Source organism: Martes martes (assembly GCF_963455335.1).
Source record: "Martes martes genome assembly, chromosome: 7".
In the NCBI taxonomy this organism is placed as follows: domain Eukaryota; kingdom Metazoa; phylum Chordata; class Mammalia; order Carnivora; family Mustelidae; genus Martes; species Martes martes.
The window spans coordinates 48,227,499-48,255,315 of record NC_137894.1 but is presented as its reverse complement, the minus strand read 5'-3'; the positions used below and the strand labels follow the sequence as shown (position 1 = coordinate 48,255,315).

The 27,817-nt window shown below is 53.0% G+C and overlaps 1 protein-coding gene across 1 annotated transcript in view; it reads left to right on the top strand.

The window, feature by feature from the left end:
- The window catches only part of ITGA11 (integrin subunit alpha 11), a 110,632-nt gene extending 89,698 nt beyond the window's left edge, over positions 1-20,934 (top strand). The window contains exons 17-30 of the mRNA XM_080809228.1: positions 647-789; positions 2,421-2,531; positions 5,454-5,539; positions 6,333-6,540; positions 8,469-8,567; positions 10,005-10,081; positions 10,655-10,744; positions 11,638-11,728; positions 13,381-13,494; positions 13,709-13,795; positions 15,174-15,284; positions 15,398-15,493; positions 18,824-18,937; positions 19,641-20,934. Coding sequence (XP_080665354.1) covers positions 647-789; positions 2,421-2,531; positions 5,454-5,539; positions 6,333-6,540; positions 8,469-8,567; positions 10,005-10,081; positions 10,655-10,744; positions 11,638-11,728; positions 13,381-13,494; positions 13,709-13,795; positions 15,174-15,284; positions 15,398-15,493; positions 18,824-18,937; positions 19,641-19,712 — 1,499 coding nt within the window. The 3' untranslated portion in view covers positions 19,713-20,934. The remainder of the gene's footprint in view (positions 1-646; positions 790-2,420; positions 2,532-5,453; positions 5,540-6,332; positions 6,541-8,468; positions 8,568-10,004; positions 10,082-10,654; positions 10,745-11,637; positions 11,729-13,380; positions 13,495-13,708; positions 13,796-15,173; positions 15,285-15,397; positions 15,494-18,823; positions 18,938-19,640) is intronic.
- The last annotated feature ends 6,883 nt before the right edge of the window (positions 20,935-27,817 follow it).

Genomic DNA, 27,817 nt, shown 5'->3' with positions numbered 1-27,817 from the left:
CTTTCGCCTTCTACCTGAAAAAGGAGAAAGGTGCCATGACCTGGCACACCTAGAGGGCTGGCGGGGGTCCAGGCGAAGGGATGAAGCCTTTCCTGGTTGTAGCAAAAGGTCGGCCCCATTGAAGGCAAGGAGGCTACAGGCCTTAAATCCCAGAATGGAGTCTTGGGTTCAAGGAACCAGAGGGAGGGAACTGCGGCTTGTGGAGGCTCTGAGCCAGGCCTCACAGGAGAGCCTGGGAAAGTGAAGGAAAGGAGAGCTGGGGAGGTCTAGCACTCCAGCAGGGGCTCAAACAAGGGCAATGCCCTGGCCCCTCATCCTATCTCCTCTCCCCCCATGTTCCTTTCTCCTGTATTTCTTCCTCTTTCTCTCTCCCTTCACGGTCAGGTGCCTCTTCACTCCTCCTGCTTCTGCCTCTCTTCTCTTTGGTTCCTTCTTTTTCCCCTTTCTCACTGCATCATTCGCACTCTGCATGGGAGTTTCCCACCCATACTAGGCCTCTTGAGGGGAGAAGAGCAGTTTTCCCTGACCAGCCTAGAGGGCTTCCTGGAGGAGGCTGGCTTTCAGGAGGCTCTCTTAGAAGATGGGCCAAGAGTCTCGGATGGACCCGTGGCTCCACCTTCCTGCTTTTGCCCTCTCCCTCCTGCAGGCATCAGGTACAATGCTACCATGGATGAGAGGCGATACGCGCCACGGGCCCACCTCGATGAGGGCGGGGACCGGTACACCAACAGAGCCGTCCTGCTCTCCTCCGGCCAGGAACACTGTGAGCGGATCAACTTCCATGTCCTGGTGAGCTTGACACCCAGCAGCCCCACCAGCCAGGAGCAAGCTCCCACAGGAAGGGCCACAGAGCTGGAAGAGGAATTGCCACGGGAGAGCCAGAGAGCTCAGCGGGCGCCAGGCTGGTTCCGAGCCCCCAGGAGACCTCAGGAGGCCGGCCAGGGTGCAGAGTCCTGGACCTTGGCCGCGCCATACTCACGCCCCAGAGAAAAGGCTACTGAGACACGGTATCCTGTGGTACCCTCTCCGAACTCCCTTCTTCCCCAGCACTCAGATGCCCACTGTTCCTTTAGCAGGGGGTGAGATCTGAGGTGGGAGGTGGGCTCGGTGAGGTCTCACAGAGGAAACAGGGGTCAGCCAAAGGGGCCGTGGTTGGAGGGGATGGAAGCAGGCTTTGGCTAAAGTGGAGGTAAGACAGGCCCTTGGTGGGGGCGAGCCAGGAGAAGGAACTGACTGTGGCCCACCTGGCAGAGGTGGAGAAGCAGCAGGGGTCTGGTGCCTGGTTTCATGGATAAGGAAGAGTTGAGAAGTTTGCCCCATCCAGAAACTCCAGATACCTAGGCCACAGCTCTGGCCTTGGAGACACAAGCAGGGGGCACTCAGAGCCCCCTCCTGCCCCCTGTAGTTCAAAGGCCAAAAGTCAGAAAAATGAACAGATGTGGGAAGTCCTCCTGTCAGTTAATATGGGGTCCCCTCTGATGTGTTCGTGTACCGGTTCTCAAAGTGTGGTCCCCCGGACCAGCAGCAGCAGCCCCATCACATGGGAACTTGTTAGAAATGCGTGGTTTCTTTCTTTCTTTTTTTTTTTTTTTAAGATTTTATTCATTTGAGAGAGAAAGAGAGAGGGCACAAGCATGGGGGGCAGGGCAGAGGAAGAGGGAGAAGCAGACTCCCCACTGAGCAGGGAGTCCCACATGGGGCTTCATCCCAGGACCCCAGGATCATGACCTGAACCGAAGGCAGAGACCCAACCAACTGAGCCACCCAGGTGCCCCAGAAATGCATGTTTTCAAGCCCCACACCAGACCCCACCAAATCAAGAGTTCTGAGGGTGGGCTCAGCCCTCAGTGTGTTGCTGGGCCCCCCTCAGGATTCTGACACAAGTTCAAGTTGGAGAGCCACTGCCTTGATACAAAGAAGCCAGTCACGTCAGGATTCGGGTTCCAGCGGGGAGGCTTTGTAGGCATTTCTAAGCGTCCCCTTCTTTACCCTCCGCACCTGGACCCAGACGAACAGCCCCCGTTTTGCTCACACATTTGTTCATTCATTGACTCGGCGCGCCCGTGAACCCTGTCACAGTGCTGCGGCTGGGCCCCAAGCTCCTGAAGAAGGGAGAGGCCGGCACACAGAGATAGATCAAATGCCACGCGAGAAGAAGTGGGCTGTGCACATGGGATGGTGGGGGCTGCCTGGGCCCCCAGAGGCCGAGGCGCAGGGGGATGGGTGCCCAGCCTTGAAGGCTGAGCGGGGGCTTGCTGAACCTCCAGCCAGCCAGCGTGCTTCTCCATCCTGGCCTCATCCTGAGACTGGCAGGGAGGCTGCCCTCCTGCCTGCGGGACGTAGCAGTTTTCTTTCATGGTCCTGGCCCAGAAACAGGTGCTCCGTGCCCCCTCACCCTGTCCTCATCTCCTCCCGCGCAGGACACCGCTGACTACGTGAAGCCAGTGACCTTTTGGGTAGAGTACTCCCTGGAGGATCCCGACCACGGCCCCGTGCTGGACGACGGCTGGCCCACCACCCTCCGAGTCTCGGTACATCCCCGCATGCAGGGCACACAACCTGGGCGCTCCGTTCCCCACCCCACCTCCTTCCTGAAGCCCAGATCCAGAGGGCCCAGGTACAAAGGACTCCTTCCCCTACTGCTGTCAACTTGGGAACACGCTGAAGGAAAGGACAGGGCCTTTCCTGTTTGAGGATCCCCCGTATCGCCAGCATAGGGGGAGCCCTGGACGGTCCTGGAGAATCGCAGAACCAGAAGGGATCTTAGGGCTCAATCACCTGCTTCCCTCAGGAGCAGGTGAGGGCACTGGGACCCAGAGCATGGGAGTCAGCCACCCAGAGCCTGCCCTGCAGCTGGGGTCTGTCCTCCTCAACCACAAGTTCCTGATCCCTGGCTCTAGCAGCATCGGAACTTTCTGGTATAGAACACTCACACACTCCTCCCACCTGCAGTTCACAGTTTATTTCTGCCTGAACTGTGCTGGGAGAGCAGGCGAAATTCATGAAATCAATATCTAATTCCTGAACCTTGAGGTTCAGCAAGGCTTCCGAAATCCCCTCTCTGCTCCCATTCACCCCCGCCTTCCCTGCCCTCCTAGACCCCACTGCCCAGCCCCCGACCCTCACACCTTCCCTCTTTTCTCCTGATTCCGCATCCCTCATGTATAAGAGAGGCTGTCTCATGCAGTTCGAGAAGGGGGGGAATGGACTGGCCGAGATGGAGACGTCGTCAGTGACGGGTGCGTGAGTCACTACTGTTCCCCGCCGCAGTAATTACAGAGACACTAGGGCGAATGAACGAGAATCTGCCAGGCGATCCATGAGTGAGTCGAAGCCCATGATGCAGATTGATGCGAAAGGCTCACTCTGCCCCACATTGATAATCCCAGTGCAGGCTGCCAGTTAGGACTGGAGGCCAGGGCGAAGACAGGAGTGAGCTCAGAGGTGTTGCTGAGCAATCAGAGGACAAGCCAGGAAGACTTCCCGGAGAGGGCGGCTTTCAGCCAGACCCTAAGGAATAGACCAGATTCAGATATTCGGGGATGGGAAGAGTGGCCTTCCACTCCAGGAGAGCTGACAGTATGACCAAGGGACGGCAGTGAGAGAGGCAGGCTGAAGAGAATGTGTAAAGAGAAAAAAAATTGAAAAGGAGGAATAATCTGGGTCCTATTATCAAGGCTTCAGATAGCAGCTAAATTTCAAAAAAAAAAAAAATCTTGTTAATCTGGATTTCTAACCTCTCCCCATTTCTAGCAAATGAGAGACATTCTGCCCAGTGCTCTTCTGCAAATTTTTAGTTAGCATCCGCTCAGCGCCCAGCTCTGGTACAGCCCTGCAGTATCTCGCTTCCTGGGGGATGAGCTGTTCCACATAATTGAGTGTAGCAGCTGCTTATCACATTAATTATTCCTTTTAATCAATTGGATGGAAATGTTCTGAAGGTGATAGGACAGTTTGCACTCTTTGGAGGCAGGAGGCTGGGTGGGCGTGGAGGCATCTTATCGGAGAATTGAAGTCGCCGAGGTGAACGTGGGTACTAGAGTTAAGTGAGCCCCCCCCCCCCCCCGGGTGATCAGTGTTTTCCACTACGTCCCACCACTGGATGGCCTCCCTCCGCCCTCCTTTGTACGGCTCTGCTGCCCTCTCTATTTCTAGCTGCAAATCCACCGTGCAATGGGGCAGCTGGAGGCTGCAGGTAGATGTGGGTGAGGCTCAGGGGCTCACCTTTGAGAAAGGTCCATGAATTTCAGATCTGTGTGGGCTTGGTTTCCCCTCCCCTGGGTTTCCGCTGTATCCTTGGGAGGGACAGTTGTACTCCTCGGCTCCCAACCTGCACACTTACCTGCTCGCTGAGCACTTGGACCTGGAAGGACTACAGGACCACAGAACCAAACTCAACTTCACCCCTCCGTTTATAAATGAATGGTGCAGCCCTCCTTCCAGGCACTAAAAAGGGACTCATCCACGTCCTGGGCCCTTTGGCCCCTTAGCGCTGATGAACTCCAGGTCCCATGGACCCCACCTCTGGCAGTCCTAACTTGTTGTCTCCTCTCCACACCTGTACCGCCCCCCCAACACCGTCATCATCTCTTGCCTGAACACTGAAGCAGCCTCATCAGTGGCCTCCCTGATTCTAGCCTTGATCCCTCCAGTCCATCCACCCATAGCGGCCACAGCGAGCCTTTAGTATGCAGGTCTGACGGGATACTCCCCTGCCTACCGCAATCAGTGATTCCTGTCACCTGCAAAGAACAACCCCAAGGCCCTAGAAGAACTGACCCCACTCATCTCTCCATCCTCTCCATCCCAAAATGCAGCAATGCTAAACCACCCAGCATTTCCCAAACTCACCATGCTGCTTCATGCCTCAGGACCTTTGCACAGGCTCGTCCTTCCCCCCGACTTCTCCGTCTCCCTGGTCACCCAGCTAACATGGTCATCCTTCAGAACTCTGACCTACTGTCTCTTCCCTGAAGACTTCTCTGACCATGTACAGGCCAAAATGATTGTTTTCTCCCCTCTGCCTCTCTTTTCCACACACAGATTTCTAATTTTTTTTTTTTTGCACATTTCACACTGTAATTATTTATCCAGCACTTTCCCATGAGCTGAGAGCGGAAGCTGTGTCTTCCTCATCCTGTACTGCCAGTACCTAAGACCTTGCCCCCAACACAGACGATCCTTTAAAACCTGCTGTGTACGTGTGGGTATTCTGAGCTTAGCTGAGAACTGAAGGAGACCCAGGAGCAGCTGAGTTTGGAGCCATGTTTTAAAGAAGGTATTACCTGTGCAAAAGCGGGAGCATCAGCAGGGTGGCGTCTGTGAGGAGGGCAGAGAGGACAAAGCCCGTGTCTAGTGTGGTGGAGAGAGGAGCCGGCGTGCTGTGGGGGTGAGGGCCGGTTGGCAGCAAAGACAACCAACCAGCCACCGCGCCCTGACTTTCCCTGGCGCAGGTGCCGTTCTGGAATGGCTGCAATGAGGACGAGCACTGTGTCCCTGACCTCCTGCTGGATGCCCGCAGTGACCTGCCCACGGCCATGTGAGTTGGCTCCTCCCTGCCCCTGCCCTGACTCCGTTCCTTCCCCAGATAGTAGATCTGGGGCTCCTCAAGCCCTGAGTGCTGCCTGCATATCATTCTTGGAGGCAACATGGCTCAAACATAGAACGTGGAGCCTGGGTCTAGCCCAGGCTCTGCCTCTAATTCCTGTGTGACTTCAGGCACGTCCCTTCCCTCTCTGGGCCTCAGTTACTTCCTCTGCAAAATGAAAACTACTCATCTATCCAAACTCCTCAAACTTCATTTAGGAAAAGGAATCCTTTCTTTGGAGTCTTTACTACCAAACAGATGAAAGGTGGAGACTAGGACCAGTCTCCTGGTTGCTCACCCTCCAAGCCCCCAACTAGGTGACCTGTGGGCCCAGTGACGGATTGCTTGAGCTAAGGAGACAAAGCAGGTGGATGAGCAGGGTGCCCACAATCTACTGGAAGAAAAAAAAAAGAAGTAGTATACAAGGAAAAATAATGAAAAATGTCCTCTTTAAAATTTATGTCATTTATTTTCAAGTAATCCATCCTCGACCTTTACCCAACTGTGATATGACTGAGCTAGAAAACATATACAATAAGTAGAAGTAACACAGATAAACCCTGTAGAAGGATGAAGAAGCAAACTGTCTAGCCATCCAGGCTACTCATCAAGATAGTCTCTTCATTTAGCTCTGAGCTTCCTGGTAGCCAAAGCCAAAAGGGAAACACGCTGAGGAGAGCAGGGAGGCCTGCCCCCCGCCCTCCCCATTCCATGTGCCTGGCCCCGGGTGGGCTCTGTCCCACAGGGAGTACTGCCAGAGGGTCCTGGGCAAGACCACGCAGGACTGCTCCGCCTACACGCTGTCCTTCGACACCACGGTCTTCATCATCGAGAGCACGCGCCGGCGGGTTGCTGTGGAGGCCGTGCTGGAGAACAGAGGCGAGAATGCCTACAGCACGGTTCTAAATATTTCGCAGTCAACAAACCTGCAGTTTGCCAGCTTGATCCAGAAGGTAAGACCTCAACTACGGGCCTGGCCTGCCTGAGGCTAAGGGCAGAGGCAGGAAGGGAAGGGTCCAACCAAGGGGACTGGTGGGCTGCACGTTACAGCCACCAAGAGCTTACAGATCCCTGTGGCCAGGCTTCTCCCAGAGATTTGACCAGGTTTGGTCTGGGGCCACACCCACATCAGCATGCTTTGAAAGGTCAAGGTCAGCGTGCAACAGGGGAGAGTCACTGGGAGAGGGGGATCTGAGCCCTTCCCGAGTGTGGGGAAGAATGTCCTTTAGCCTGTGTCCTTGGCCCTCGTTAGGGGCACACACACATACACGCACACGCACAGCCACACATACCCCCCACGGGTGCACACCAGCTAATACAGCCCCCTGCCCACAGTTCATCCTTCAGGCTTTCTCAAAAGGGCTCTTCTCACAAGAACCGGAACAGGTTATTCCAAACTTTAACATTTCCTATCATGCCAGAGACTGAGGCACAGAGGGGTGGACGGGGCCTGACCAGGACCACACAGCTAGTAAGTGGCAGAGGGGTTCCTGGGCCTGCACTTCAGGGCAGGACTTTGTCCTCATGTCACATGCTCTGGAGGGCCTTCCCGAAGCCCCAGAAGGCCACACGGGCTCCCCCAGCCCCACACAGCTCCCCAGCACGGCCCTGCATGCGTTCCGAGGGAACACAGTGCCTGAGTGTCGGCCTGTGGTGACCCCGAACTCCGCAGGGCTCGAGTCCAAAGAAGTCCCTGAGACAGGGTCACTGACTCAACCCAGGACATCACTGTCATGTGGAGGGGGGAGCTCCCCTCAGACAGTCTCTGCCCCCAAGGATCTCAGAGCATCGGTGTGGAGCCCTGAGTGCTGGCTGGGGCAGACACGGGACCCTTCTGTCTCTGCCAGGCAGTCCCTCCATCAGGCCCAGGGCTGGGCCCCACAGCCAAGCCCCCTGCAACCCCAAGTGAAGATGAGCAGCCCATGTGATGGCCCTCCTTCCAAGTCCTGTCCTGCCCAGAGATTTTGGCATCTGTCTGAATTGGGGTACTTAGGGGAAAGGGGGCCCCAAACCCGCATCCACCTTTCACTACTTCCCTGGTCCAGACGCTACAGTGCCATGCCTATTCATAAGCCCAGAGGGCAGTCTTCGTGGGATTTTGTGTCTGTAGCACGGAAGGGCTTTGAGAAATGAGGAAGGCAAAGAGAAGCAGGCAGCGGGCAGCGTGTTCTAGAAAGGGCTGCATCCACACAGGCAGTGGGGTTGGGGGAGGCAGTGGGGGGTGGCGCGTGTGTGTAGGGATAGCCCACAACCTGGCTCCGCCCATCCAGCCCCAGCCCAGGAGCTGCTCACAGCTGGGAGACCAGCACTCCTCTCCCTAGGCTGCCCTCCATCCCACCATCCAGCCAAGGGGAACGCTAATGGAGGAAGCACCCCCGCCCCAGCCAGTTACAGATGTGTTAGTCTGATCATGTGCACTTTGTACACACACATGCAAAAGCACACAGACCTGCCTGTGCATCCAAGGAAACCCACCTGTTCCTCGTGCATGCCACAGGGCACACACAAGCGGAGTCTACACAGACATGCCTTTCCGTCCACACATGCATATGCATGCCCAAAGATACACACAAGGACACACAGCCACCCAGCAGTGTCAAGCTAGAGTGCTGTGGGGGAGTCCCCTCCCTCAGGACCCTAGCGGAGTGGACCCCGGCGCTGGCCCAGCAGGGCCCCAGCTCAGAGAGGGCCAGGAGCCTGGCAGTGATTCCCCCTCAAAGCCACTGCCTCCCGTGTCTCCGGGGCCCCTGGGGTCCCAGCTTCCTTCCAAGGTCTGTGGTACAGCTCTGGTGTAGGTTGTGGGATGCAGCATGGGTGGTCCCCAGGCCCAGGTCTCTGGCCCTCCTAACAGCTGCCCGCGGTGCCCCCCACCCTCCCCCAGGACGACTCAGATGGCAGCATCGAGTGCGTGAACGAAGAGAGGAGACTCCACAAGAAAGTCTGCAATGTCAGCTACCCCTTCTTCAGGGCCAAGGCCAAGGTTGAGGCAGGGGGCAGTGTGGGGGTGGGACCGGGTGGGTACTGGGAGGCACTAGGGAGGCAAGGGAAATGGAAATGAACAGAGGGGAGAACGGGGGAGGGATGGAGAAGCCTGAGCATGGCTTTTAAGTATGCTAGTTTTTTTCTCCCAGGAAATGACACACGACCTAACTAGCCAGCGCACCCCCAAGAGAGCATCCAGGTTCTTTCACCTCAGGGGAACGCCACCACTCCCACCCACCACTCTCCCACCATCTCCTGGCCAGTTATCCCTTTATCCTTTATCCTAACACATTTTTTTCCAAGTCCAGCCTCTCTCAAACTATTATGTGCACGGAGAGAGATTGGGAGAAAAATTAACGTTTTGTGAACACTTGTCATGTGCTTAAAGGGGCAAGTGGAAAGTCGGTAGGGTATGTGAGGGGAGAAGCAAATTCCCCAGGAAGGAGAATCCCCAGATTCCAGACTCCAGATCATGTAACATTTGTCCATCTCCACTGGGCACTGGGTAGCCACTGAAGGTTCTGGAGCAAGAAAAGACCCAACTGAGACTAGGCTACTTGTAGAGCTGGAATCAGACAGAAGGGAGCTTGAGGCAAGAGTCAGGGAGAGTGACAGCTTGTTCCCAGGATCGGGGTCTGCAAGGCTGGGGGAGAGAGGGGGAATCCTTGCCAACATCCTTGCCTCCCCACTGGGACACAAGTCAAGAATGGGGCCCCAGGGTCTCCTTGGGAAACCCCATGAAGCAGATCTGGGAAGAACATGAGGTCTGGGCAAAGCCCTGTAATGTCCCCAGAGTCGGGTGGGAGGTGGCGAGGAGGGTCAGAGGTCACAGCGCCACACTCAGGAGACCCAGGCTACAGTCCTGGGCCAAGGCCAAGGGAAGCACAGGACTGGACCATCAGAGTGGTGGGAGGACCGCTGGACCAGGAGGCAGGTGCCTTATTGAACTGCTGGGTGCCCGAGGCAGCCCTCACCCTTCTGCTGGCCTCTCCCTGTCACACACAGGAAGAAGGGGCCGCTGCGGCAGTCCTCCCGCTGGCTTCTAGCCCTGCACCCTGTGATTCATGGGGATGGCCACCTCCCCTTCCCACCATCAAGTTCCCCACCCAGGAATTCCCACAGGATCCTGAAATTGGACCTGCTGCCTTCTAGTTGCCTATAGTTGAAAACAAAATGGAAGTCAAGGGGAAAACGGCTGGTGCCTTAGCCAAGAAACCCCATCACAGGAGCTGTTGTCTGTGGCTGTGTCCCCAGGTCCCGAGCTCAGCTCACATCATTCTGGCACCTGGTCCTCCAGGCACCCCAGGCAACAACTACCCACTCACCCCCCCTCCCCGGGGGGACAAGGGTAGGGGCAGGGAGGGGCGGGCTGGCCATGCCCAGACCTGCAGTTCCTAGCCACCCCAGCTCCAGCAACTGGACCTCTTCCTCGCAGGTAGCTTTCCGGCTGGATTTTGAGTTCAGCAAATCCATCTTCCTGCACCACCTGGAGATCCGGCTCACCACTGGCAGGTCTGGGCCTCGCCTGCTCCTTCCGCCCCCCCTGGGCTCTGCTCGCTGCTGTCCCCTGCTCTGCTGCTGGCCACAGCTCCTCCCTGCACCCCTGCCCCGACCTGGGGGGCCCACCTGCTGCCTTTTCCATCCTCGGGCAGCTCAGAGAGAAATAGCAATACACTTACCGTTCCTCTGGCAGCTGTTTTTCAAACCTTCGGTTACAAAGCACTGTACATATAATCATCAGGCCTCACAGCAGCCCCTGACGATAGCAAAGCAGGGGCCCTCCTCACAGAGTAAGGGAAGGAAGGTCTTTTAAAATGGAAAAATGTTGGAGGGGAGAGACGTCCAGGACAGAAAGAACACCGGAGAAGGAGTAGAACAAACAACCAGTGTCCCTCTCCCAGTTGCTGTAGTTACACACTGTGTGTCCTTGGGAAGTTCACACAGCCTCTCGGAGCCTTCCTTTCCTCACCTGTTAGTTGCTTTGCCCATCTGAAGGGGCTGCAATGAGCCCACGCGGGGAGCCGGCTCGGCTGGTGGAAGGCCCTCTGGCCCGCTCCTGACTGCCCCGCACGACTCTCCTTGCAGTGACAGCGATGAGGAGGAGAGCACCAAGGAAGACAACACGGCCCTCCTGCGCTTCCACCTCAAATATGAGGCTGATGTCCTCTTCACCAGGTGGGGTGGGGGGGCAGGCTGGGGGAGGCCCAAGAGAAGTGAGGCCCAAGATGCGGTACCCTCTGGGGGGGATCCACATAGGACCAGAGGTCACAGGGGCCAGGCTGCAGTGCCGAGGGACTGTGAGTCGGGGGTGTCCCTGAGGACTCGGAGAGGGCAGCCCCCTCAGCCATGCTGGGCAGGGGGTAGAAGGAGACACAGAGCTGGCCTCCAGGGAGCTCCTGCCTCAGGGAGGGGGGGCGCATGGGAGGTGTCCACCCCCAATGCAGGTGATAAGTGGAGGCCTGGTCTGAGAGGATTTTAAAATAGTCATAAAACCTACTAAAAGTCAAAAAAAAAAAAAACAACCCTACTAAAAGTCCATCTGCTTTTCATTACCACCTTGGACTAGCAACTCTCCATAGCGAAAGTACGAGAACCTACCTCCCCACAGGGCAAAGTGCTCCCACCGGCCAGCCCTGTCCTCTGGGAGCCCCTAGGCCGATGGAGAAGTCGGACTTGCAACCACATAGAAAGCAGGCTCAGGCCCTCCCGTGGCCACTGCTGGACACTGGAATGGGGCAAAGCGGGCGAGCTCACGCTCTAAAGAGGCTGTGCCCTTGGGCTGAGAGGCCAGGGATGGCCCCCAAGGGCAGGGATGGCCAATGACCAGCTCTCTGGGCTCATGCCCATCCCCCACAGGAGGCAGCCTTTGCTGAGTGATCTCGGCATGCATTCCTGCTGAGGCTCAGAACCCTTCCCAACACAGTCCTCCCCCTCCCCATGGATACCAGAGAAAACCTCTTTCCTGTGGTCTAGGGGAGCCAGGCACATGCCCATGCCCTCTGTCATGCATTTATCCAGCGAGCCAACATTGCCTGAGTTCACAGCGGCCCTGTCCTCTGTCCCTGCAGGGGCAGCAGCCTGAGCCACTATGAGGTCAAGCCCAACAGCTCACTGGAGAGGTACGACGGCCTTGGGCCTCCCTTCAGCTGCGTCTTCAAGGTAAGGCTGGCAGAGAGCCAGGCAGAGTGAAGGACAAGAGCTGAGGGGCCCCCTTGGGGTGGGGAGGAGTCTGGAATCATTGCAAGTGCCTGGGATTCAGCCCCAGCCCTGTTACCCACTCACTGTGCAATTTTAGGCAAGTTCCTTACCCTCTCTGGGCCTCTCAGTCCTTTTCTAGAAAATAATAGGGGGTGCCGGTTGGGGCTCAGTCTCTTAAGCAGCTGACTTTTTTTTTTTTTTAAGATTTTATTTATTTATTTGACAGACAGAGATCACAAGTGGGCAGAGAGGCAAGCAGAGAGAGGCGGGAAGCAGGCTCCCTGTTGAGCAGAGACACCCCCCCCCCCGCAATGCGGGGCTCCATCCTGGGACCCTGGGATCATGACCTGAGCCAAAGGCAGAGGCTTTAACACACTGAGCCACCCAGACGCCCCAAGCAGCTGACTCTTGATTTTGGCTCAGGTCGTGATCTCAGGGTCGTGAGATCGAGCCCCACATGGGGCTCTGTGGTCAGTGGGGAATCTGCTTAAGATCCTCTCTCTCCCTCTGTCCCTCTCCCCCCACTCAAATAGAAATAAATAAATCTTAAAAGAGAAGAAAAGAATGGGGCTGGACTGGGAGGATGTATCAATGAAGGTTAGGTGTGGTTGCATGTATTTAAAAAATATTTTTAAATAAAAGTGGCCTAAATGGACCAGAGTTTATTCTCTCCATAAAAGAAGTCCAGGGTTGGCAGCTTCATAAAATCATTCAGGATTGGGTCTTCTGTCTGCTCCACCGTCCTTGACATGCCACTATCAGCCTCTTAAGTTCACCTCATTGCCCAATACAGTTGCAGCTCCGGCCATCACACTCTCATCCCAGGAAGGAGGAAGGGGAGAAGAGCAGGCCCCTCCCTCCTAAAGAAACTCCTTGGCAGTTCCTCACACTGCCAGTTACCTAGGGAGGCTGGGAAATGTGGCATTCGTCTCTGTCCCCGTGTAAGGAAGGAGCAAGAAGGGGGATGAGGAGGCATTTGAGCAGTCTGCCCCGTGGGCTCCATGCCCCCCCCACCCCTAAATGCTGCATGAGAGCTCGGGGCAGGCTGACGTTGGAAACCATGCATCAGACATGCTGGTATCCAGGTGGCTGTTCCAGGAGGTGTCTAGCGACTGCCTGAGGCCTCACAGCTGGTAGATGCTCGAAGCTCTGGGTCGGAGACTGGCCTCTCTGATTCCGGAACCCTGCTTGGAGTCACTGCCGCTCTGACACCAGCCGTGTCACGGCTAGCACTCGCTCACCAGTTACAGCCTTCGTTAATGAATGACTCAACTCTCACCATCTCCTCCCTGACCGCAGCCCAGGGTGGCCAGCAGCACTAGGCTACAAAATCCCCACAGCCAGGAGAGCCTGGGAATGGAAGTGATCTTGCTCTCCAGCCTCATGGCCCCCACCGGCTTGTCTTCGGCCTTCAGGAGCCCAGCCCCTTGGATGCTTCCACGCACCTTTGTGCGCACAGCCCCTGCCGTGATTTGGCAGAGCATATATGCCAGGGGCTTGAAGGGGCCTGATTCCCAACCTGATGGGTGGCTCACCTCCATGGACCTCGTTCTCCACTCCCCTCTCCTGCAGCTGCTGCTGGAAGTACTGACTCCTCCTCTCTCTGGTCACAGATCCAAAACTTGGGCTTGTTCCCCATTCACGGAGTAATGATGAAGATCACCGTCCCCATTGCCACCAGAGGGGGCAACCGCCTGCTGATGCTGAAGGACTTCCGTACTGACCAGGTACCAGAGCCCTTGGGAGCCTGCTCAAGGGAGGGGACCAGTAGGCGACAGACCTACCCCTAGAGGAGTCCCCAAGTCCTCAGACCTCAGCTCCTCCTCCCCGGCCCCGGACCAGCAGGGCTTTCACGGGGCAGAGGAGGAGAATGGAGCATCTCTGGGATGCTGATTGGGCCAGGGCTGGTGGTGAGGCCAGTTGTGTGTGGCCCTGGTGCAGGTGAACACGTCCTGTAACATCTGGGGAAACAGCACTGAGTACCGACATGCCCCGACGGAGGAAGACCTGACCCGAGCCCCACAGCTGGTGAGTGTCCTCCTTACCCGGGGCTGGGCTGCGAGCCTCAAACCGAGAGGAAACAGAATGAAGAAATATACTTCTTGCTCTTAATGAGCTCACCATCTCGCAGGACACATAGAGTGAATGGCAGAGGAGCCAGGGGACGAGGCTGTGACAGGTGTCAAGAGAGAGACGAGGGGAGCAGACAACCTCCAGGAAAGGAACAGGGATCGTGGCCTGGCACCTGTGCCTTAAAGGGCAGCAGGATATGGATGAGCAAAGAGAAGGGGAAGCCCAGACCCAGCAAGGCTCTGAAGGCCAGGACCTCCTTGGCTTGTATTGGAGACTTTGACCCCAGCAGCTGGGTCCTCCCTGTCCCTGGGGCTGGAGGGCAGCTCTCATCACCTCCCAAAGCCCTCCCCGAGACACCTGCTTGTCCCCAGCTTTTTGTTCCCAGGGCTGCCCCTGCTCCAGATAGCAGTTTCTGATTGCTTTCACTGTTGTTCCCCAAACTAACATCTTGGCTGTTCTGGTTTGATTTCCGCAAATGAGCACCTCACACCAAGCATTTTGAGTGTAGTGTACTTTCCTGAAGACCGGGCCTGGGGGGCCGGGGGGTGGGGGGTTGTTTCGGTAGCTGCAAGAGAGGAACACAAACAAGTTTAACCTAATAAATTCTGATAATTTGACGATTTCTTTGGGTTTTCTGTTGAACGGGATCATCTGTAAACAATAATAGTGTGAGCATTACCATTCAATCATTACAAACTGTTTTTCTCATCTTCTGGCTCTGGCTAGGACCTCCAGGGCAGCGGGAAATAGAAATGATGACAGTCTTGTCTTGAACTTGATTTTTTAAAGAATTGTTTTTAAGTTTTTCATTATTAAATATGATACTTGCTGTAGTTTTATATGTATACACACACACACACACACACACATATAAACACCCTATATTCAGATTCAGGAAATTCCTTGGGAGTTTTTATCAGAAACAGAAGTTGGATTTCCTAAAATGCTTTCTCTGCCTCTGTTACAGTAATCATACAATGTTTCCTTTAATCTGTTTGTCCGGCGATGACATTTATAGGCTCCCTAAGGTCAAATGCAAGTTCTGCTCCTAGAATACACGTGATTACCCACAACCTCAACCAGCATAGGCTATACCGTCCTTACCTCGTCCTCCAGCCATCGCCTGGCACCCGAAGCCCATGTGTCCCCCCACCCACCACCTCTCCTTGTCCCCATCCTCTGCCCCTCCCCCCTCACAGGAGCCAAACTTGGGCTCAGCCATCTGTCTGATGGCCCAAGCCCCTGCTCACATTCTCAGGCGTGGCTGGGCCAGCTGCCTCCCTTGCTCCCCCGGAGCCCAATCGCTCACCCCAAGACCTGTCTCCTCTTTCAGAATCACAGCAACTCTGATGTAGTTTCCATCAACTGCAACGTGAGGCTGGCCCCCAACCAGGAGATCAATTTCCATCTGCTGGGGAACCTGTGGTTGAGGTCCCTAAAAGCAGTAAGTAGAGCTCCTGAGCTAGACCCCAAGGAAGCAAGGGAAGGTGGTGGGTGCCGGGGAGTCTCCCCACAGGGGAAGGGTTGGCTTCTGACAAGGTCTCTCTGATTATACAGCTCAAGTACAAGCTGATGAAGATCACGGTCAGTGCAGCCTTGCAGAGGCAGTTCCACAGCCCCTTCATCTTCCGAGAGGAGGATCCCAGCCGCCAGGTGAGCCCCTGGGAACCCTGCAGGCCTCAGCCTGAGCCAGACCAGCTAGGGAAGGGGTTGCCCCTCTCCCTAGAGCTTCCTATGCTCTGTGCTCACGTGTTCCTGCAGGAGAGAGGTGGACCGATCTGCAGTTAGTGCAGCATCAGAAGACAGGAGAGAAGCAAGACAAACAGGCTGTTGGGGCATGAGCAGGGATGGGGCCAAAAGTAGGCATTAGCCCAGTGACCTCGAGAGCACCAGGTTCTATACCACAGCAGCCCCGTGGAATTAGAGGAAGGAGGGGAGCATGGGTATTCTGCACTAGAGGAAAGAACTAGGTCTCAGGCCTGCCTACCTCTAGGGGTAGGGGGTCCGGGTGGGGGGAACTCATTGATTGGTTCCACCAACAGTGAGGCAGGCTAGCAGCCTAGAATGACCATCCATCCCTCTCTTCCCCATCCATCCTCACCCCCAAATACAAGGAAATGCACATAACGTGCTTTAGAAGTTGGTATGATCTAAGTTCATGAAGAACCAGGGAAGCAAGATGTCTCTGTATTGGGGCTCTGTGAATTGGCTAAAACCAGATTGTCGGGTTTTATAGGCCAGACTGTCTAGAATCAGGGCCCCCAGAAGCGGGTGAGGCTTCGTATAGTGCTCTCCTAAGAAAATGAGAAGTTGGGTCTTGAAGAAAAGCCCAGTCCTTTGGAGAGGGACTTGGGACATGGGACACTGCTGCCCTCCACTGGCCACATCCCCACACCGGCCGTGGCCTGCAATCCTTGTGAGTGGTTCTCATACTAGATGCCAAGTGAACCCCCAGCCCCACCCCCAGGAGGATGCTGGAGACCCAATTCAGGCATGGACAGGAAGCCAGACCTTAATCAAACACACAAACACCACTCGCAAGCCAGGTGGGAGGCTGCCAGGCAGAGGGGGAGCAGGAGCAGGGGACCCACCGAAGGAGCAGTTTGTTCCTTCATCTGACATTTGGTGGGTGTTCCTCCTATGGCTCGGGCCCCCAGGGGATACAGAGATGATTTAAGCAGACAAGGGGGATGAAGATAACATAGCATGGCTCTGATCTGGGGGTGAGCACAGGTGCTGGGCTTGGGGGGGCAGTCAGAGCAAGGGATGTCCGGGGGAAGTTTTCTGGAGACAGTCCACTTGAACCAAATCTCAAGAGGTATGTCAGAATTCTGCAGGCAACCGAGAGAGGAGGCGTTGTACAGGCACCCTCAATGCCCACCCCCCCACCACACACACACACACACACACACACACACGACCCCTCTCTCTACACTAGTCCATGGTTTCTAAGTGAATTCTCCTTCTCCTTTCACTCCCACCTCCCCCCAGAAATCCCTCTGAGCCTCTCTGGGTGCCTCACTTCTCTTTTAGAAATGCAGCAACCCAGAACCGAAGGCCCTGTTGGCTTAGCTGTGAGCTAGCTCCGGGGGTGAGGAGGTGAAGGTCCCAGCCCTCATGGGTGGAAAGAGAACATAAAAGGCACTCGCCTGCCATTTGTTGAGCTGTGACTCGGGCCCAGGCACTGTAACAGACACTGGGCATGCGCTCTGGCTCACTCCTCAAAGTGCTGTGAGGTACACCCACCCCTATTTTTTAGATATGGAAACTGAGGCCGTGGCAGGTAAGGCGGAAAGGGGGCCGTGACTGGCTTGAAGTTGTACAGGGAGTGGGTGGCCAAGCCAGGGCTCCCCTGAGCCGCTGCTGGGGGTGGGGAGGTGGGGGTGGTGTCACACATTCAGTCCCCCGCCACGTTGCCTGAGCACCTCCTCTGTCCCAGCCACTGAACACAGAACAGTGACCAACACAGACAAAGCCCTTTTCCCCTGGAGCAGACGTTCTAGATGGGCAGGATGGCAAGACACGGGAATATATCAATGCCGAGTTGTGCCCGGAAAGACAACAGGCACAAAAGTGTGGAGACTGGGGGGACAGGTGCTGTTTTATACAAGGAGATTGGGAAGAGCCTCCCAGATAAACTGACATCAGAGAGAGAGCATGAAGAACGGGGGTGTCTCATCGCTGCAGCCCAGCAGAAGGGACAGCAAGACCAAGCCCTGCAACGAGTGTGTGCTTGGCTCGTTGGAGGCCAGCTAGCTGGAGGGCTGGAGTGGAGAGAGCGATGGGGAGAGGAGGAGACGGGGCCAGGGAGGTGAGCGGAGCCGGAGAGTGTAGGGCCTTGCGGGCCAGGACAGGGACTCTAATTTTCCACTCTGAGCTGCAGACACAGAGTGGAGGAGAGAGTAAGTCTGCCTTCCTCCGGCTGCCATGCCGAGAACAGACTACAGAGGGCGATGAGGAGGCTGGGAGGCAGTAAGCGGGTTCTTGCGGTTTCCAAGGCTAAAAGGAGGGTGCTGAGTCCAAGAAAGTAGCCCTGGAGGGAGGAAGACTGGCCACAGTCGCAGTGCTTCAAAGGTCGAATGGCCCGATTTGGCTTCCATGTGGCCATGAAGAGTCAGGGCCGAGCCCGGAGCTTCTCAGCTGAGCAAAGCTAGGAAGGACAGTGCTGCTTTTTGCTTCCATGGGAAAGGCAATGAAGGAAGAGGTTTGAGGGTGAGGAGTGGGATCAAAAGTCTGTTGGGGAACCTGTTAAAGACGCCAAGTAGGCTGGAAGATGGAGGATATGAGTCTGGAATTTAGCAGAGAGGTCAGGTAGAAGAGAGAAATTGACAGCAGTCAGGGGAGAGATGGTAAAGCCCTACGTTGGAGAGAGTTAGGCCCTCTCGTGACCCTGAGCCCTTTTGCCTTCGGAGCCCCTTCCTCCTTAAAAACATAATTTAAATTATTATTTTATGACAGTGTCCATATAAAGACAAACATAATCCAAGCAAGGTTATATATTTTCTTCTTCTAATTTTAAAAGAAATCAGAACAGTTTCAGGGCCCCTAAAGGCACCAAGGGCCCTGGGCCCACTGTGCCAAGTGGGGAGGACGGCCCCGAGCTCACCAGGAAGTGACTGTAGGTAAAGCAGAGGTCCAAGGACAGAGCCACAGGACACATCAAAATTTAGAAGCTGGGGAGGTGATGAAGAAGCAGTAGAGAAAATAAGAAAAAGTAGCCCACGTGGTGGGAGAATCCAAGGGGAGTGGAGAGTGGTCCAAGGCCAAAGTGTCTCAAAGAGGAGGCAGGATTACCTGGGTCCCTTAACCCGTGTCTGTTGTGCAAGGGCGGGGTGCTCTGGAGCCTCTGCCGGCCAGGTGCCACCCATCCCTCCAGCAGATCCCCCTGGGCGCTAGCTATCCCCACATCCCCCCCGCTGGCCCCCCCACCCGGGGGCCCAAGAACAGTCATGCTGTGGACCTGGCGCCCTCCTCCCCTTGCAGATCACATTCGAGATCTCCAAGCAAGAAGACTCGCAGATCCCCATCTGGATCATTGTGGGCAGCACCCTGGGGGGCCTCCTGCTGCTGGCCCTGCTGGTCCTGGCACTATGGAAGGTGAGGAGGCCCCAGCAGGCAGGTGATGGGGGAAGCAGCATCCTGGAGGGAGGGCAGGGGGTAGGGGGCCCAGGCCAGGGGCTCTAACCTCTGGGCTCTGGTGCCGGTCCCTACATTCTCCTCCCCATGAGAGCTGGCACCCACCCAGCCTCCTCCCCAGAACTTGCCTGCTACCAAAGCCTGCCCCTCTCACCACAGCAGACAGCTTGGCTAGTGCCACCAGGGGACCCGTACCCTGTGGCTCTGACCCTTCTGTGGGTCCCTTTAGGAACTTGATGAAAGCTAGGTCTCTTATCAGAAAAAGAAGCAAGCACACAGAACCACAAAATTTCTCCAAAGGCGTCAGGCTGCTCACAAGCCTCCCAAAGTCCTCTGTGTTTGAGCAGCAGGTGGAGAACCTATTATAGATGAGGCAAGGGAGGCCCAGAGAGGGGTGTTGACTGGGGCAGGGCCATACAGCACGACTTCTAGCCTCCTGACCCAGGCTTCATGCACTCCATTGCAGCCCCCCCACCACCACCAATTCAGGGGCCCATTGTGGCCCACCAAGGGAGTCCTGCTGGATTGGGGGTTGGGGGTACTCAGTATTAGCTGGGGTATTTGGGAAGGAGCCTTGGGAGGGTTAATGAAGGGAAAGCAGGGAGGGGGGACAGGTCTTCTCCACCTGGCCCACCCCTGAGACTTCTACCTTTGCCGCCCACAGCTCGGCTTCTTTAAAAGTGCCAAGCGCAGGAGGGAGCCTGGCCTGGACCCCAACCCCAAAGCGCTGGAGTGAGTCTCAGAGGAGGCTGTGAGTCGATGGGGGCCAGGACGCCGGTCCAGGCAGTGTGCAGGCCCAGGCCCAGGGCCCGCTGAGCTGGGGTGGAGAAGATGCCAGCTCGCTTTGCACTTGACCTCATCACCTGAGAAACCAAGCCTACACCCTCTGAAAGGAACTCAAGCCAGTTTTAGGAGGGACTGCTCTACTGGGAGGCCCAGGCACCTCCAACACAGAGCCCTGGTGATTTAGAGGGACTGGTCACATGGCCCACCAAAGCCTCCGCCAGGCTCTGTGGGGGCATTTGCTGCCCCTGTCACTAAGGTGCTAGGAATTCCTACCGGCCTGTCCCATCCTCAGAAGAAACTGGGAGAGGAAGACTGCCATGCAAACCCACTCTGCACACTCCAGGCCTCCAGTCCCAGTAGGACCCCGGGGGGTGGGGGGGAACGGCACAGTAGATCTGCATTCTGTGCTGTCCTCCCACCCCCCCGCACTGCCCAAGGCTCCAGGTCCCTGCGGACAGGAGCTAGGTCCCTGGAGCTGCCCCTGAATCAACCGGGGCCCTCTGGGCTCGATGGTGACAGCTGCAGGCCAGGAATGAAGAAGGACCCTGGGTCGCGGAGACTGTGTCGGACGGGCAGCTGGGATGCAGAACATGGGGCACCCACCCCGAGATGGGAAGGCAAATGGGCCCTCCACACCCCCACAGCCCCTGCCCCGCCAGCTGCTTTTGTTCCTAGCACCCAGCCGGAGCCCGAGCACCACGCACTGAGTCCCGCGTCCGCACTTGGTCTTCCAGCCTGCCTGGCCTGATGCGCGCAACCGGGCAGCAGGGGCAACGGTGCGGAGCCTCCCCTCCCTGTGTCACCCACCTCCCTGTGTGCGCATGTACACACACACACACACACACACACACAGAGCCTCCCATCCCTCCCTTCCGCCCACCGTGCAGGAGAGAAGGGCCGGCACTGCTAAGGGGTCTCTCTGGAATGCACTGGTTAAAGCTGGTGTAGGGACACCCGAGTCTGTGCAGCCTCAGTGGCAAATGTCTGACCCGCTGGCCCATGGGACAAGTGGTACCACCAATGACGGAGCCTTGAGGACAACAGGCACGCCTGGTGCCCAGCGAGTAATTTATGCCTTAATCTTGTTTTGAGATAGAAATGAAAGGGGGATGCATCAAAGGCATCTGTCCCCCGGTCACATAGTACGACCTTTACTGTCGTAAATATTTTTTAAAATAAAAAAAAAAAATACAGTGATTGAAAACAACCAAGGTGCTGTCATCCCATTTTGTGGGCAGGGCATGTCCTGGGGAACCAACCTCTTTTCTCTGAAGGAAAGGAGACAATGTGGGGCTCCTCCTGCTCTCCCATTCTCTTGAAATGTTGAGAAGGGATCTGTCCACCATTTGCTCCCTACATCCCTACACCCTCCCCACCAAATGGATGCCTGATCTGCGATGAACGCCTCCAGCGATGCAGCCCTTCCTCCCTCGCAAGACCACCAGGCCCATCTTCACCTGTTTGGATAGTTCAAGCTTCTAGCCCTTAGTTCCAGCCCTTCCCTCCCCGGTCTCCTAGACTTCTCCAGCCTAGCATTTCAGTGCTGACTGGACACGCGGACTTAAGAGTTTCTCCACCTTTACATACAGACTGCTCTTAAACCAAGTGGTCTCCATTCTACCCTTACGCTACTGGAATCCCAAGAAGCCGGAAGTGGAACCTTAGAAATTATTGGCTCTTGTTCCCCCATAGATAGGACACTCAGAACCAGAGCAGTTAGCAGTTCCACAGCAAAATCCAGACTCACCCCATGATGGCTCTCTTTCAAGCCAGTCATTATAGCCCAGCCTCAGGGGTCTTACGGAAGAAGGCACTGATGGAACTATGGGAATATTTTTTCTCAGATGGTGAACCCCAAGCCAGAAGGATGCATTTACAATCATGTTTCCCTGGAGTCTTACTCCCATGAATGGAACACCTGATGAGAGGAAACCCGAGGCACCCGCACACACAAGTGTGTCATGGGACTTAGTGCCGGGTCTTCTGTCAAGCACTGTCAACTCTGAGAATGCTTTCATGTGAAACCTTTTAGGGACTGGCATTCACATTTTAAAAACTGCTCTGTGCAGCCACACTGCATGCCAAACACAATGTTATCTGCAGGTCAGATGCAACCCAGAAGTGACCACATGGCAACCTCGGGGCCTTCAGAGGCAGCCTCTACCTCCAGGGCTCCACGGTCCGTCCATGCCCCACCCCAGCTCTACAGCAAGAACTGGACGATCAAAAGGCAGAAACTTCAGGGAATTCAAGCCCTCCTCTCGTGTCTCTGCCTTCTTTCTCTTATCAGTTCTCCCTTTTGGAATTTATCTGCTCTGGGGTATAAATGTTTGAGATTGGCCTTAAAGAGTGCCTGGTGGGGCCACAGAGATGCATTTCCTAGGGAGCAAAGCTCCTGCTAGAGCAGTGTTCTTCAGGCCCAGGAGCTCGGAAAGATACCTATGCAAGGGCCCGCCCCAGGGATTCAGATTTAATTGGTCGGGAGGGGCCAGGGCACCATCTTTGTTTCAGAGTCCTCCCCCTCCCCCATGACTATTGTGCAGAGTCGAGGTCAAGAGGCAGGTGTATATAGGATAGAAAACAAGTAAGGGGTGAACATATCCAGGTGACCTTCCATTACGACTAATGAGAACTATGCTGTCGTTCTAATCTTCAAGTTAGCCTGATCCCAGCCTGGAGTTGGGAAGAATTTCTTCGTCCAGTAAGTCTCCAGAGTGGGATCTGCTGCAGATTTCCCTTAGTTCTCCTGGGTCTCCAGAGCCCCGGGGGGACTCTTGGAGAAGCTGAACACATTTGCTATTGTCTGGAGGAGAGATGAAGCAATTTTCGCATTTAGTGGCAAGCACCCCAAATTCAACCTCAAATCAACATAAAATTCGTATCATGGTACACAGATGGATATTATTAGCAATGCTCTATTCTATAGTTAAGAATAATTTTTTCTGATGGACTAAGGGTTGAAATCAGTGTTAACCTGAAGTGAAGCCAACTTAAAAAGGGTTCAGTCTTCTTAAAAGCATTACCAGTAATCCTAGGCGTTACTCTAAACAAGCTGATTTGACTTTAAGGCAATCCGTGGTACTTGCTTAAGCAAGTCTATAGCAAACAATCGCATGGGTGAAAAACACGTGGGGCAAGGTCTGGCTCTTATAAACCAAATATCAACAGATGATGGTGTTAGAATTTGGTGGATTGGGACACCTGGATGGCTCAGTTGGTTGAGCAGCTGCCTTCAGCTCAGGCCATGATCCTCAGCGTCCTGGGATTGAGTCCCACATCGGGCTCCTTGCTTGGCGGGGAGCCTGCTTCTCCCTCTGCCTCCGTCTGCCAGTGCTTGCTCTCGCTGTCTCTCTCTCTCTCTGACAAATAAATAAAATCTTAAAAAAAAAAAAAAAAGAATTTGGTGGATTGTGTGGAGTTCCTAAATTCTAGGCTCACCATCTCGTAGAGGAAAAAGATAGGAGTTATGAAATGAATCATGCGAGATGTTCTGTGAGGTTTCTGAGAGCCCCCAGGTGGGATGGGGGCTCTCAGAAAAGATCCAGAAATTGAGGGGCAGGCTTTGGATGGACTCGAGAGAGGCCTCAAGCCAAGCCCTGTGCCATCAGTACCCAGTGCTCTGCAGGGAAGTGGATATCAGTTCTGGATCCCTCAGATCCAGCCAGCTGAGCACGGGAAAGAAATCCAGGCGAGGGCAGGGCTTCTTTCTGGCATTAGATGGTGTGGGCATGTAAGCAGGCAGGACAGTGTGACTCTTAGAACACATGATCTATCCCAAGTTGAGCATCTCAAAGTGGGATCCCAGAGCTGCCCAGATCAGAACCACAGTCTACATTCCACTCCAGACCTCACAAATCCAATTTCTGTGAGGTAATTCTAAGCACATTCAGTTTATAGAACCAGCAATCTGGAGCCATAATATTCTCTTACGTCTAGATTTCCACGTCAGTTTCTTGAGATGTGTAGCCTTTCTCAGCTGCCCTTGGATCTCGGTGACAGTGGTCATCAGCAAAATCCCCCCAGGAGTGTCCTTCCAGCACAAAGAATGGAGATTCCGGGTTTTCCTTTTTGTTAAGGAAGCGGGTATTTTTAATAAGACAGCTATCAGGTAGGAGGGGCAATGTGCTAACACAAACACAACAGAGAGGGAGAATCAATGTGGAAGAAATTTGGACAGAAGGTATGGAAGTGGCTTTCCTAGAGGTCTAAAAGACAAGTTGCTATTTCCATCAGCACTCAGGAGTTTTTAGTGTCAGTGCTCCCCCAGAATGACACTAGCCTGTCAGTCCCCTTGGCTTCAAGTCCCAAGATGCTCTGCACCCTGTAAGAGAAATGGCCAGCTTGCTCATGCTCCTTTTCCAGCATGACTCACTCCAACCACACCTCACCCCAAACGATAAAGTGGCCAGATCTCTCCACCACCAGATATGTCTTGGGTGGCTTAACTTAATATCACCATTAGTGGTGAGTGGTCTCCTGTTTTCAGTCACTGCCACACTGGCCTGTTTTTACCTTCAGCTAATATCACATCAGCCCTTTATTCTGCACTACTTCTTACTATTTTTTTTTGAAATCCCCCCAAATTATCCTATTGTTAGTATTAACATCAGCTAGGCTCCGTGCAAAGGGCAGTTCAGCTTAACTGACCATATTGAAACTATGCCAGCGCTGCTGTGTCACTATCTATTCCATTAGCTTTGACATCACACTAAAGTAGGACACCATGTTCCAAACAGAAACTGAAACAGGGATGGAGGAGTTTTGCTGGTTAAGTGTGGAAAGAGGGTTAGAAGCCAGGCACTAGGGTTCTGAAACTTTTCAGTAAGATACAGACTAAAATACACCTAGCAAACTCACAAGATTCAAAGTAGGGTATGAGCAGAACATGTTCTTTAAAAAGGGGACACCACTCCCAAGGTCCAAAGTAGGATATGAGCAGAACATTTTTTTCTTAAAAGGGGACACCATTCTTTAATGGATTCATCCTTTCTAATAGGTTGTGTACATTCTTTGTCCTCATCTCCCTGGTACGATGTACAAAAATGACAAGCAACAATCCAATGATGTTTTCTGAAATGTTTTCAGAAAATGGCCCAAGCCAGAGTCTGAAGGTAACATCATAAACTTTTGTTTGGGAAATTAAAGTTAAAATCTGATGAAAAACAGAAAATCAGGTTTCAGATAGAGGCAACTAGCGAGATGACAAGCTTATCGAGGGCAGGGATCATCTTTCTTATTTTGGTATGCACATCTGTGGTACGGTGCTTCTGTCGGAGGCAGGAACACAACCCCAGTTCTGCTCTCAGGACAGACCCAGGACAACAAATGTACAAAGCACAGGGAAATTAGAGTAGAAAATTCTGTCTAAGCCTGCCAACATGCCAAGTCTTTTATGAACTACCTGAAATGTGCTTCTCATACTGACATTTTCTACATCAAGCATCTGATTAAATATATTACTACCAGTATTTTCTTTTGTCTGGTCATCTGTTACTTTAATAGAGCAGATGTTACTTCAAACACAGGGGAAAAAAAAGTTTGGAATTTGTCTGGGTGATTTCCAGAGCCCAGCTGGATATTGCAGCCAGGCACACACCTGGCAGAGATGCTAGGGGAGCTTTGTTTGTACCAGCCTGACAGTCTGTTAGTCAAAGAGCACTGCTCACTGGGTGGAGACACAGTTTACCCTGGGCTCTAACATTCCATCCTTGTGTGAACCTGAATGGACAAGTCACTTCTTTCCAGGTCTACAACCTCAGCTGTAAAGAGACCTGCACTAAAGGGTGTTCTCAGGTATCTATAAAGGGACGGGGAGGCTACACTAAATCTAAATTTGAAAACATGTGTGGAAGATGTTCTCTAATACCACCATATGTAATACTCTGGGGGTAACCTTAACCAACGTTAATTAGGCAAATGAAAGAAATATAGAATATGAATGCTGAAATGGGAAGGCAAAATAATCATTACTTGTAAATGATGTGTATCTGGGACATCCAAAAGAAGCAACTGAAAAATTTCATTTTTCAAGAAAAGGCAAATCCATTAAAATGCCTATGTAAAAACATTAACATTTAGAAGCATATGTAATGGAGGAAAAACTCCTATCCACAATATAAACAAAGAATATGATAATAAAAGGAAGATATCTGTAAGAACTTCATTTTTTAAAAAAAGGCTTGAAAAAGGTCTCTAAGAGATGTTAAGACTTCACTAAATGGGACTATCTTTCCTTCGAATAAAAAGGCTCAGATCTATAAAGACAGTCTCCCTAACTTAATCTTTTAAACTCAATGATAAACAAAATCATCTTTCAACATTAACAGGACACCAAAATTCTTCTGGAAAAAAAAACACACACATAAATAAAAATAATTATATCCCCTCCGCCGAAGAAGGCAAATGAAGACATATTAGCCCCACTATCATTAATACTTAACATTTAGCAAGCATCTCACTGCCATGTGTCAGGCACTTTAAGTAAGTATCTTGATTCTCTCATTTGCTCATCACAGTCCAAGTTAAGTATTAACGTCCCAATTTACAGAAATTAAAGCTTGGATAGAAAAGTAACTTGCCCAAGGCCACAGAGCTAGTAAGTTATAGAGCCTTGACAATAATCCCCAGAGCTCCATCACTCAGCCAGATCAACAGAACAGAAAACAAAACAAACAAACAAACAAAAAAACCTAAACCAAAACAGAAAAAGATCCACTTACACTATGGAAATTTGGTTTATGACTGAACTCAGTGGAAAAGAATTAAGGAAGTCTTTGGCTAGCTGGATCCTTACATGAAAATAAATTTCAGAAAGATAAAAAATGAAATAAATTCCAGATAGATAAAAATTTAAGCCAAAGAAGAAGAGGAGGAAGAGGGAGGAAACAAGGGAGAAGAGACATGGGAGAAGCCATAAAAACATTAGAAGAAAACAATGGCAAAAAAGATTTATGATTTTGGGGTGGAGACAAGCAAGATACAAAACTGACTCCATTTTTAAAAATTATGATAAATTTGGCTACATAAAAATGTAAACTTCTAATATAAAACTACTATATTCAAAGTCAAAAAATAAACTATAAGCTGTGACTTATGACAGAGAAAATTTCCTTAAACTTCCAAAGAATTTCTAACTAGTAAGAAAAAGACCACAAATCAAAAGCAAGCAAAAGAAATACAAATGTGTCAGTAAATATATGAAACTGTTGGGTACCTGGGTGGCTAAGTCAGTTGGGCATCTGTCTTGGGCTCGGGCCATGATCCCAGGGTCCCAGTCCCGGCCCACATCAGGCTCCCAGTAGGGAGCCTGCTTCTCCCTCCCCTCCTCCACTCTTGCACCAGCAGCTTACGCTCACTCTAATAAATACAATCTTTCTTTAAAAAAAGTGTCAACCTCATTCGTAATAAAAAAACACTAATCAAAACCATGGAATGCTGTTTTTCATTAAGCACCTTGGCAAAAACTATGTGATCAGGTAAAATCTGATGTCAATAATAGCGTAGGTAGATGGAAGGCAAATTTAACAATTTCTATCAAAACTTTAAATCCTCGGGGCGCCTGGGTGGCTCAGTGGGTTAAAGCCCCACTGAGGCCTTCGGCTGAGGTCGTGATCCCAGGGTTCTGGGATCGAGCCCCGCATCGGGCTCTCTGCTCAGCGGGGAGCCTGCTTCCTCCTCTCTCTCTGCCTACTTGTAATCTCTGTCAAATAAATAAAATCTTAAAAAAAAAAAAATTTAAATACCAAACCAAACCATAACCACCAAACCATAAATTCAAGGAATGAATTTGTTCTAGGAATATGGAATATAAGGATGTTCACTGAAGCATTATTTGGAATATCAATAAAATGAAAACCTATAAGTCCACAACAAGGTCTGGTTAAATAAATGCTAAGCCCACTCAGAATTAAATCTATTTAAACATGTTTAAAGAAAAAACCAGGACACCTGGGTGGCTCAGTCATTAAGTGTTTGCCTTCGCCTGAGCACCCCCATTCGGCTCATCGCTCAGCAGGAAGCCTGCTTCTCCCTCTACCATTCCCCCTGCTTGTGTTC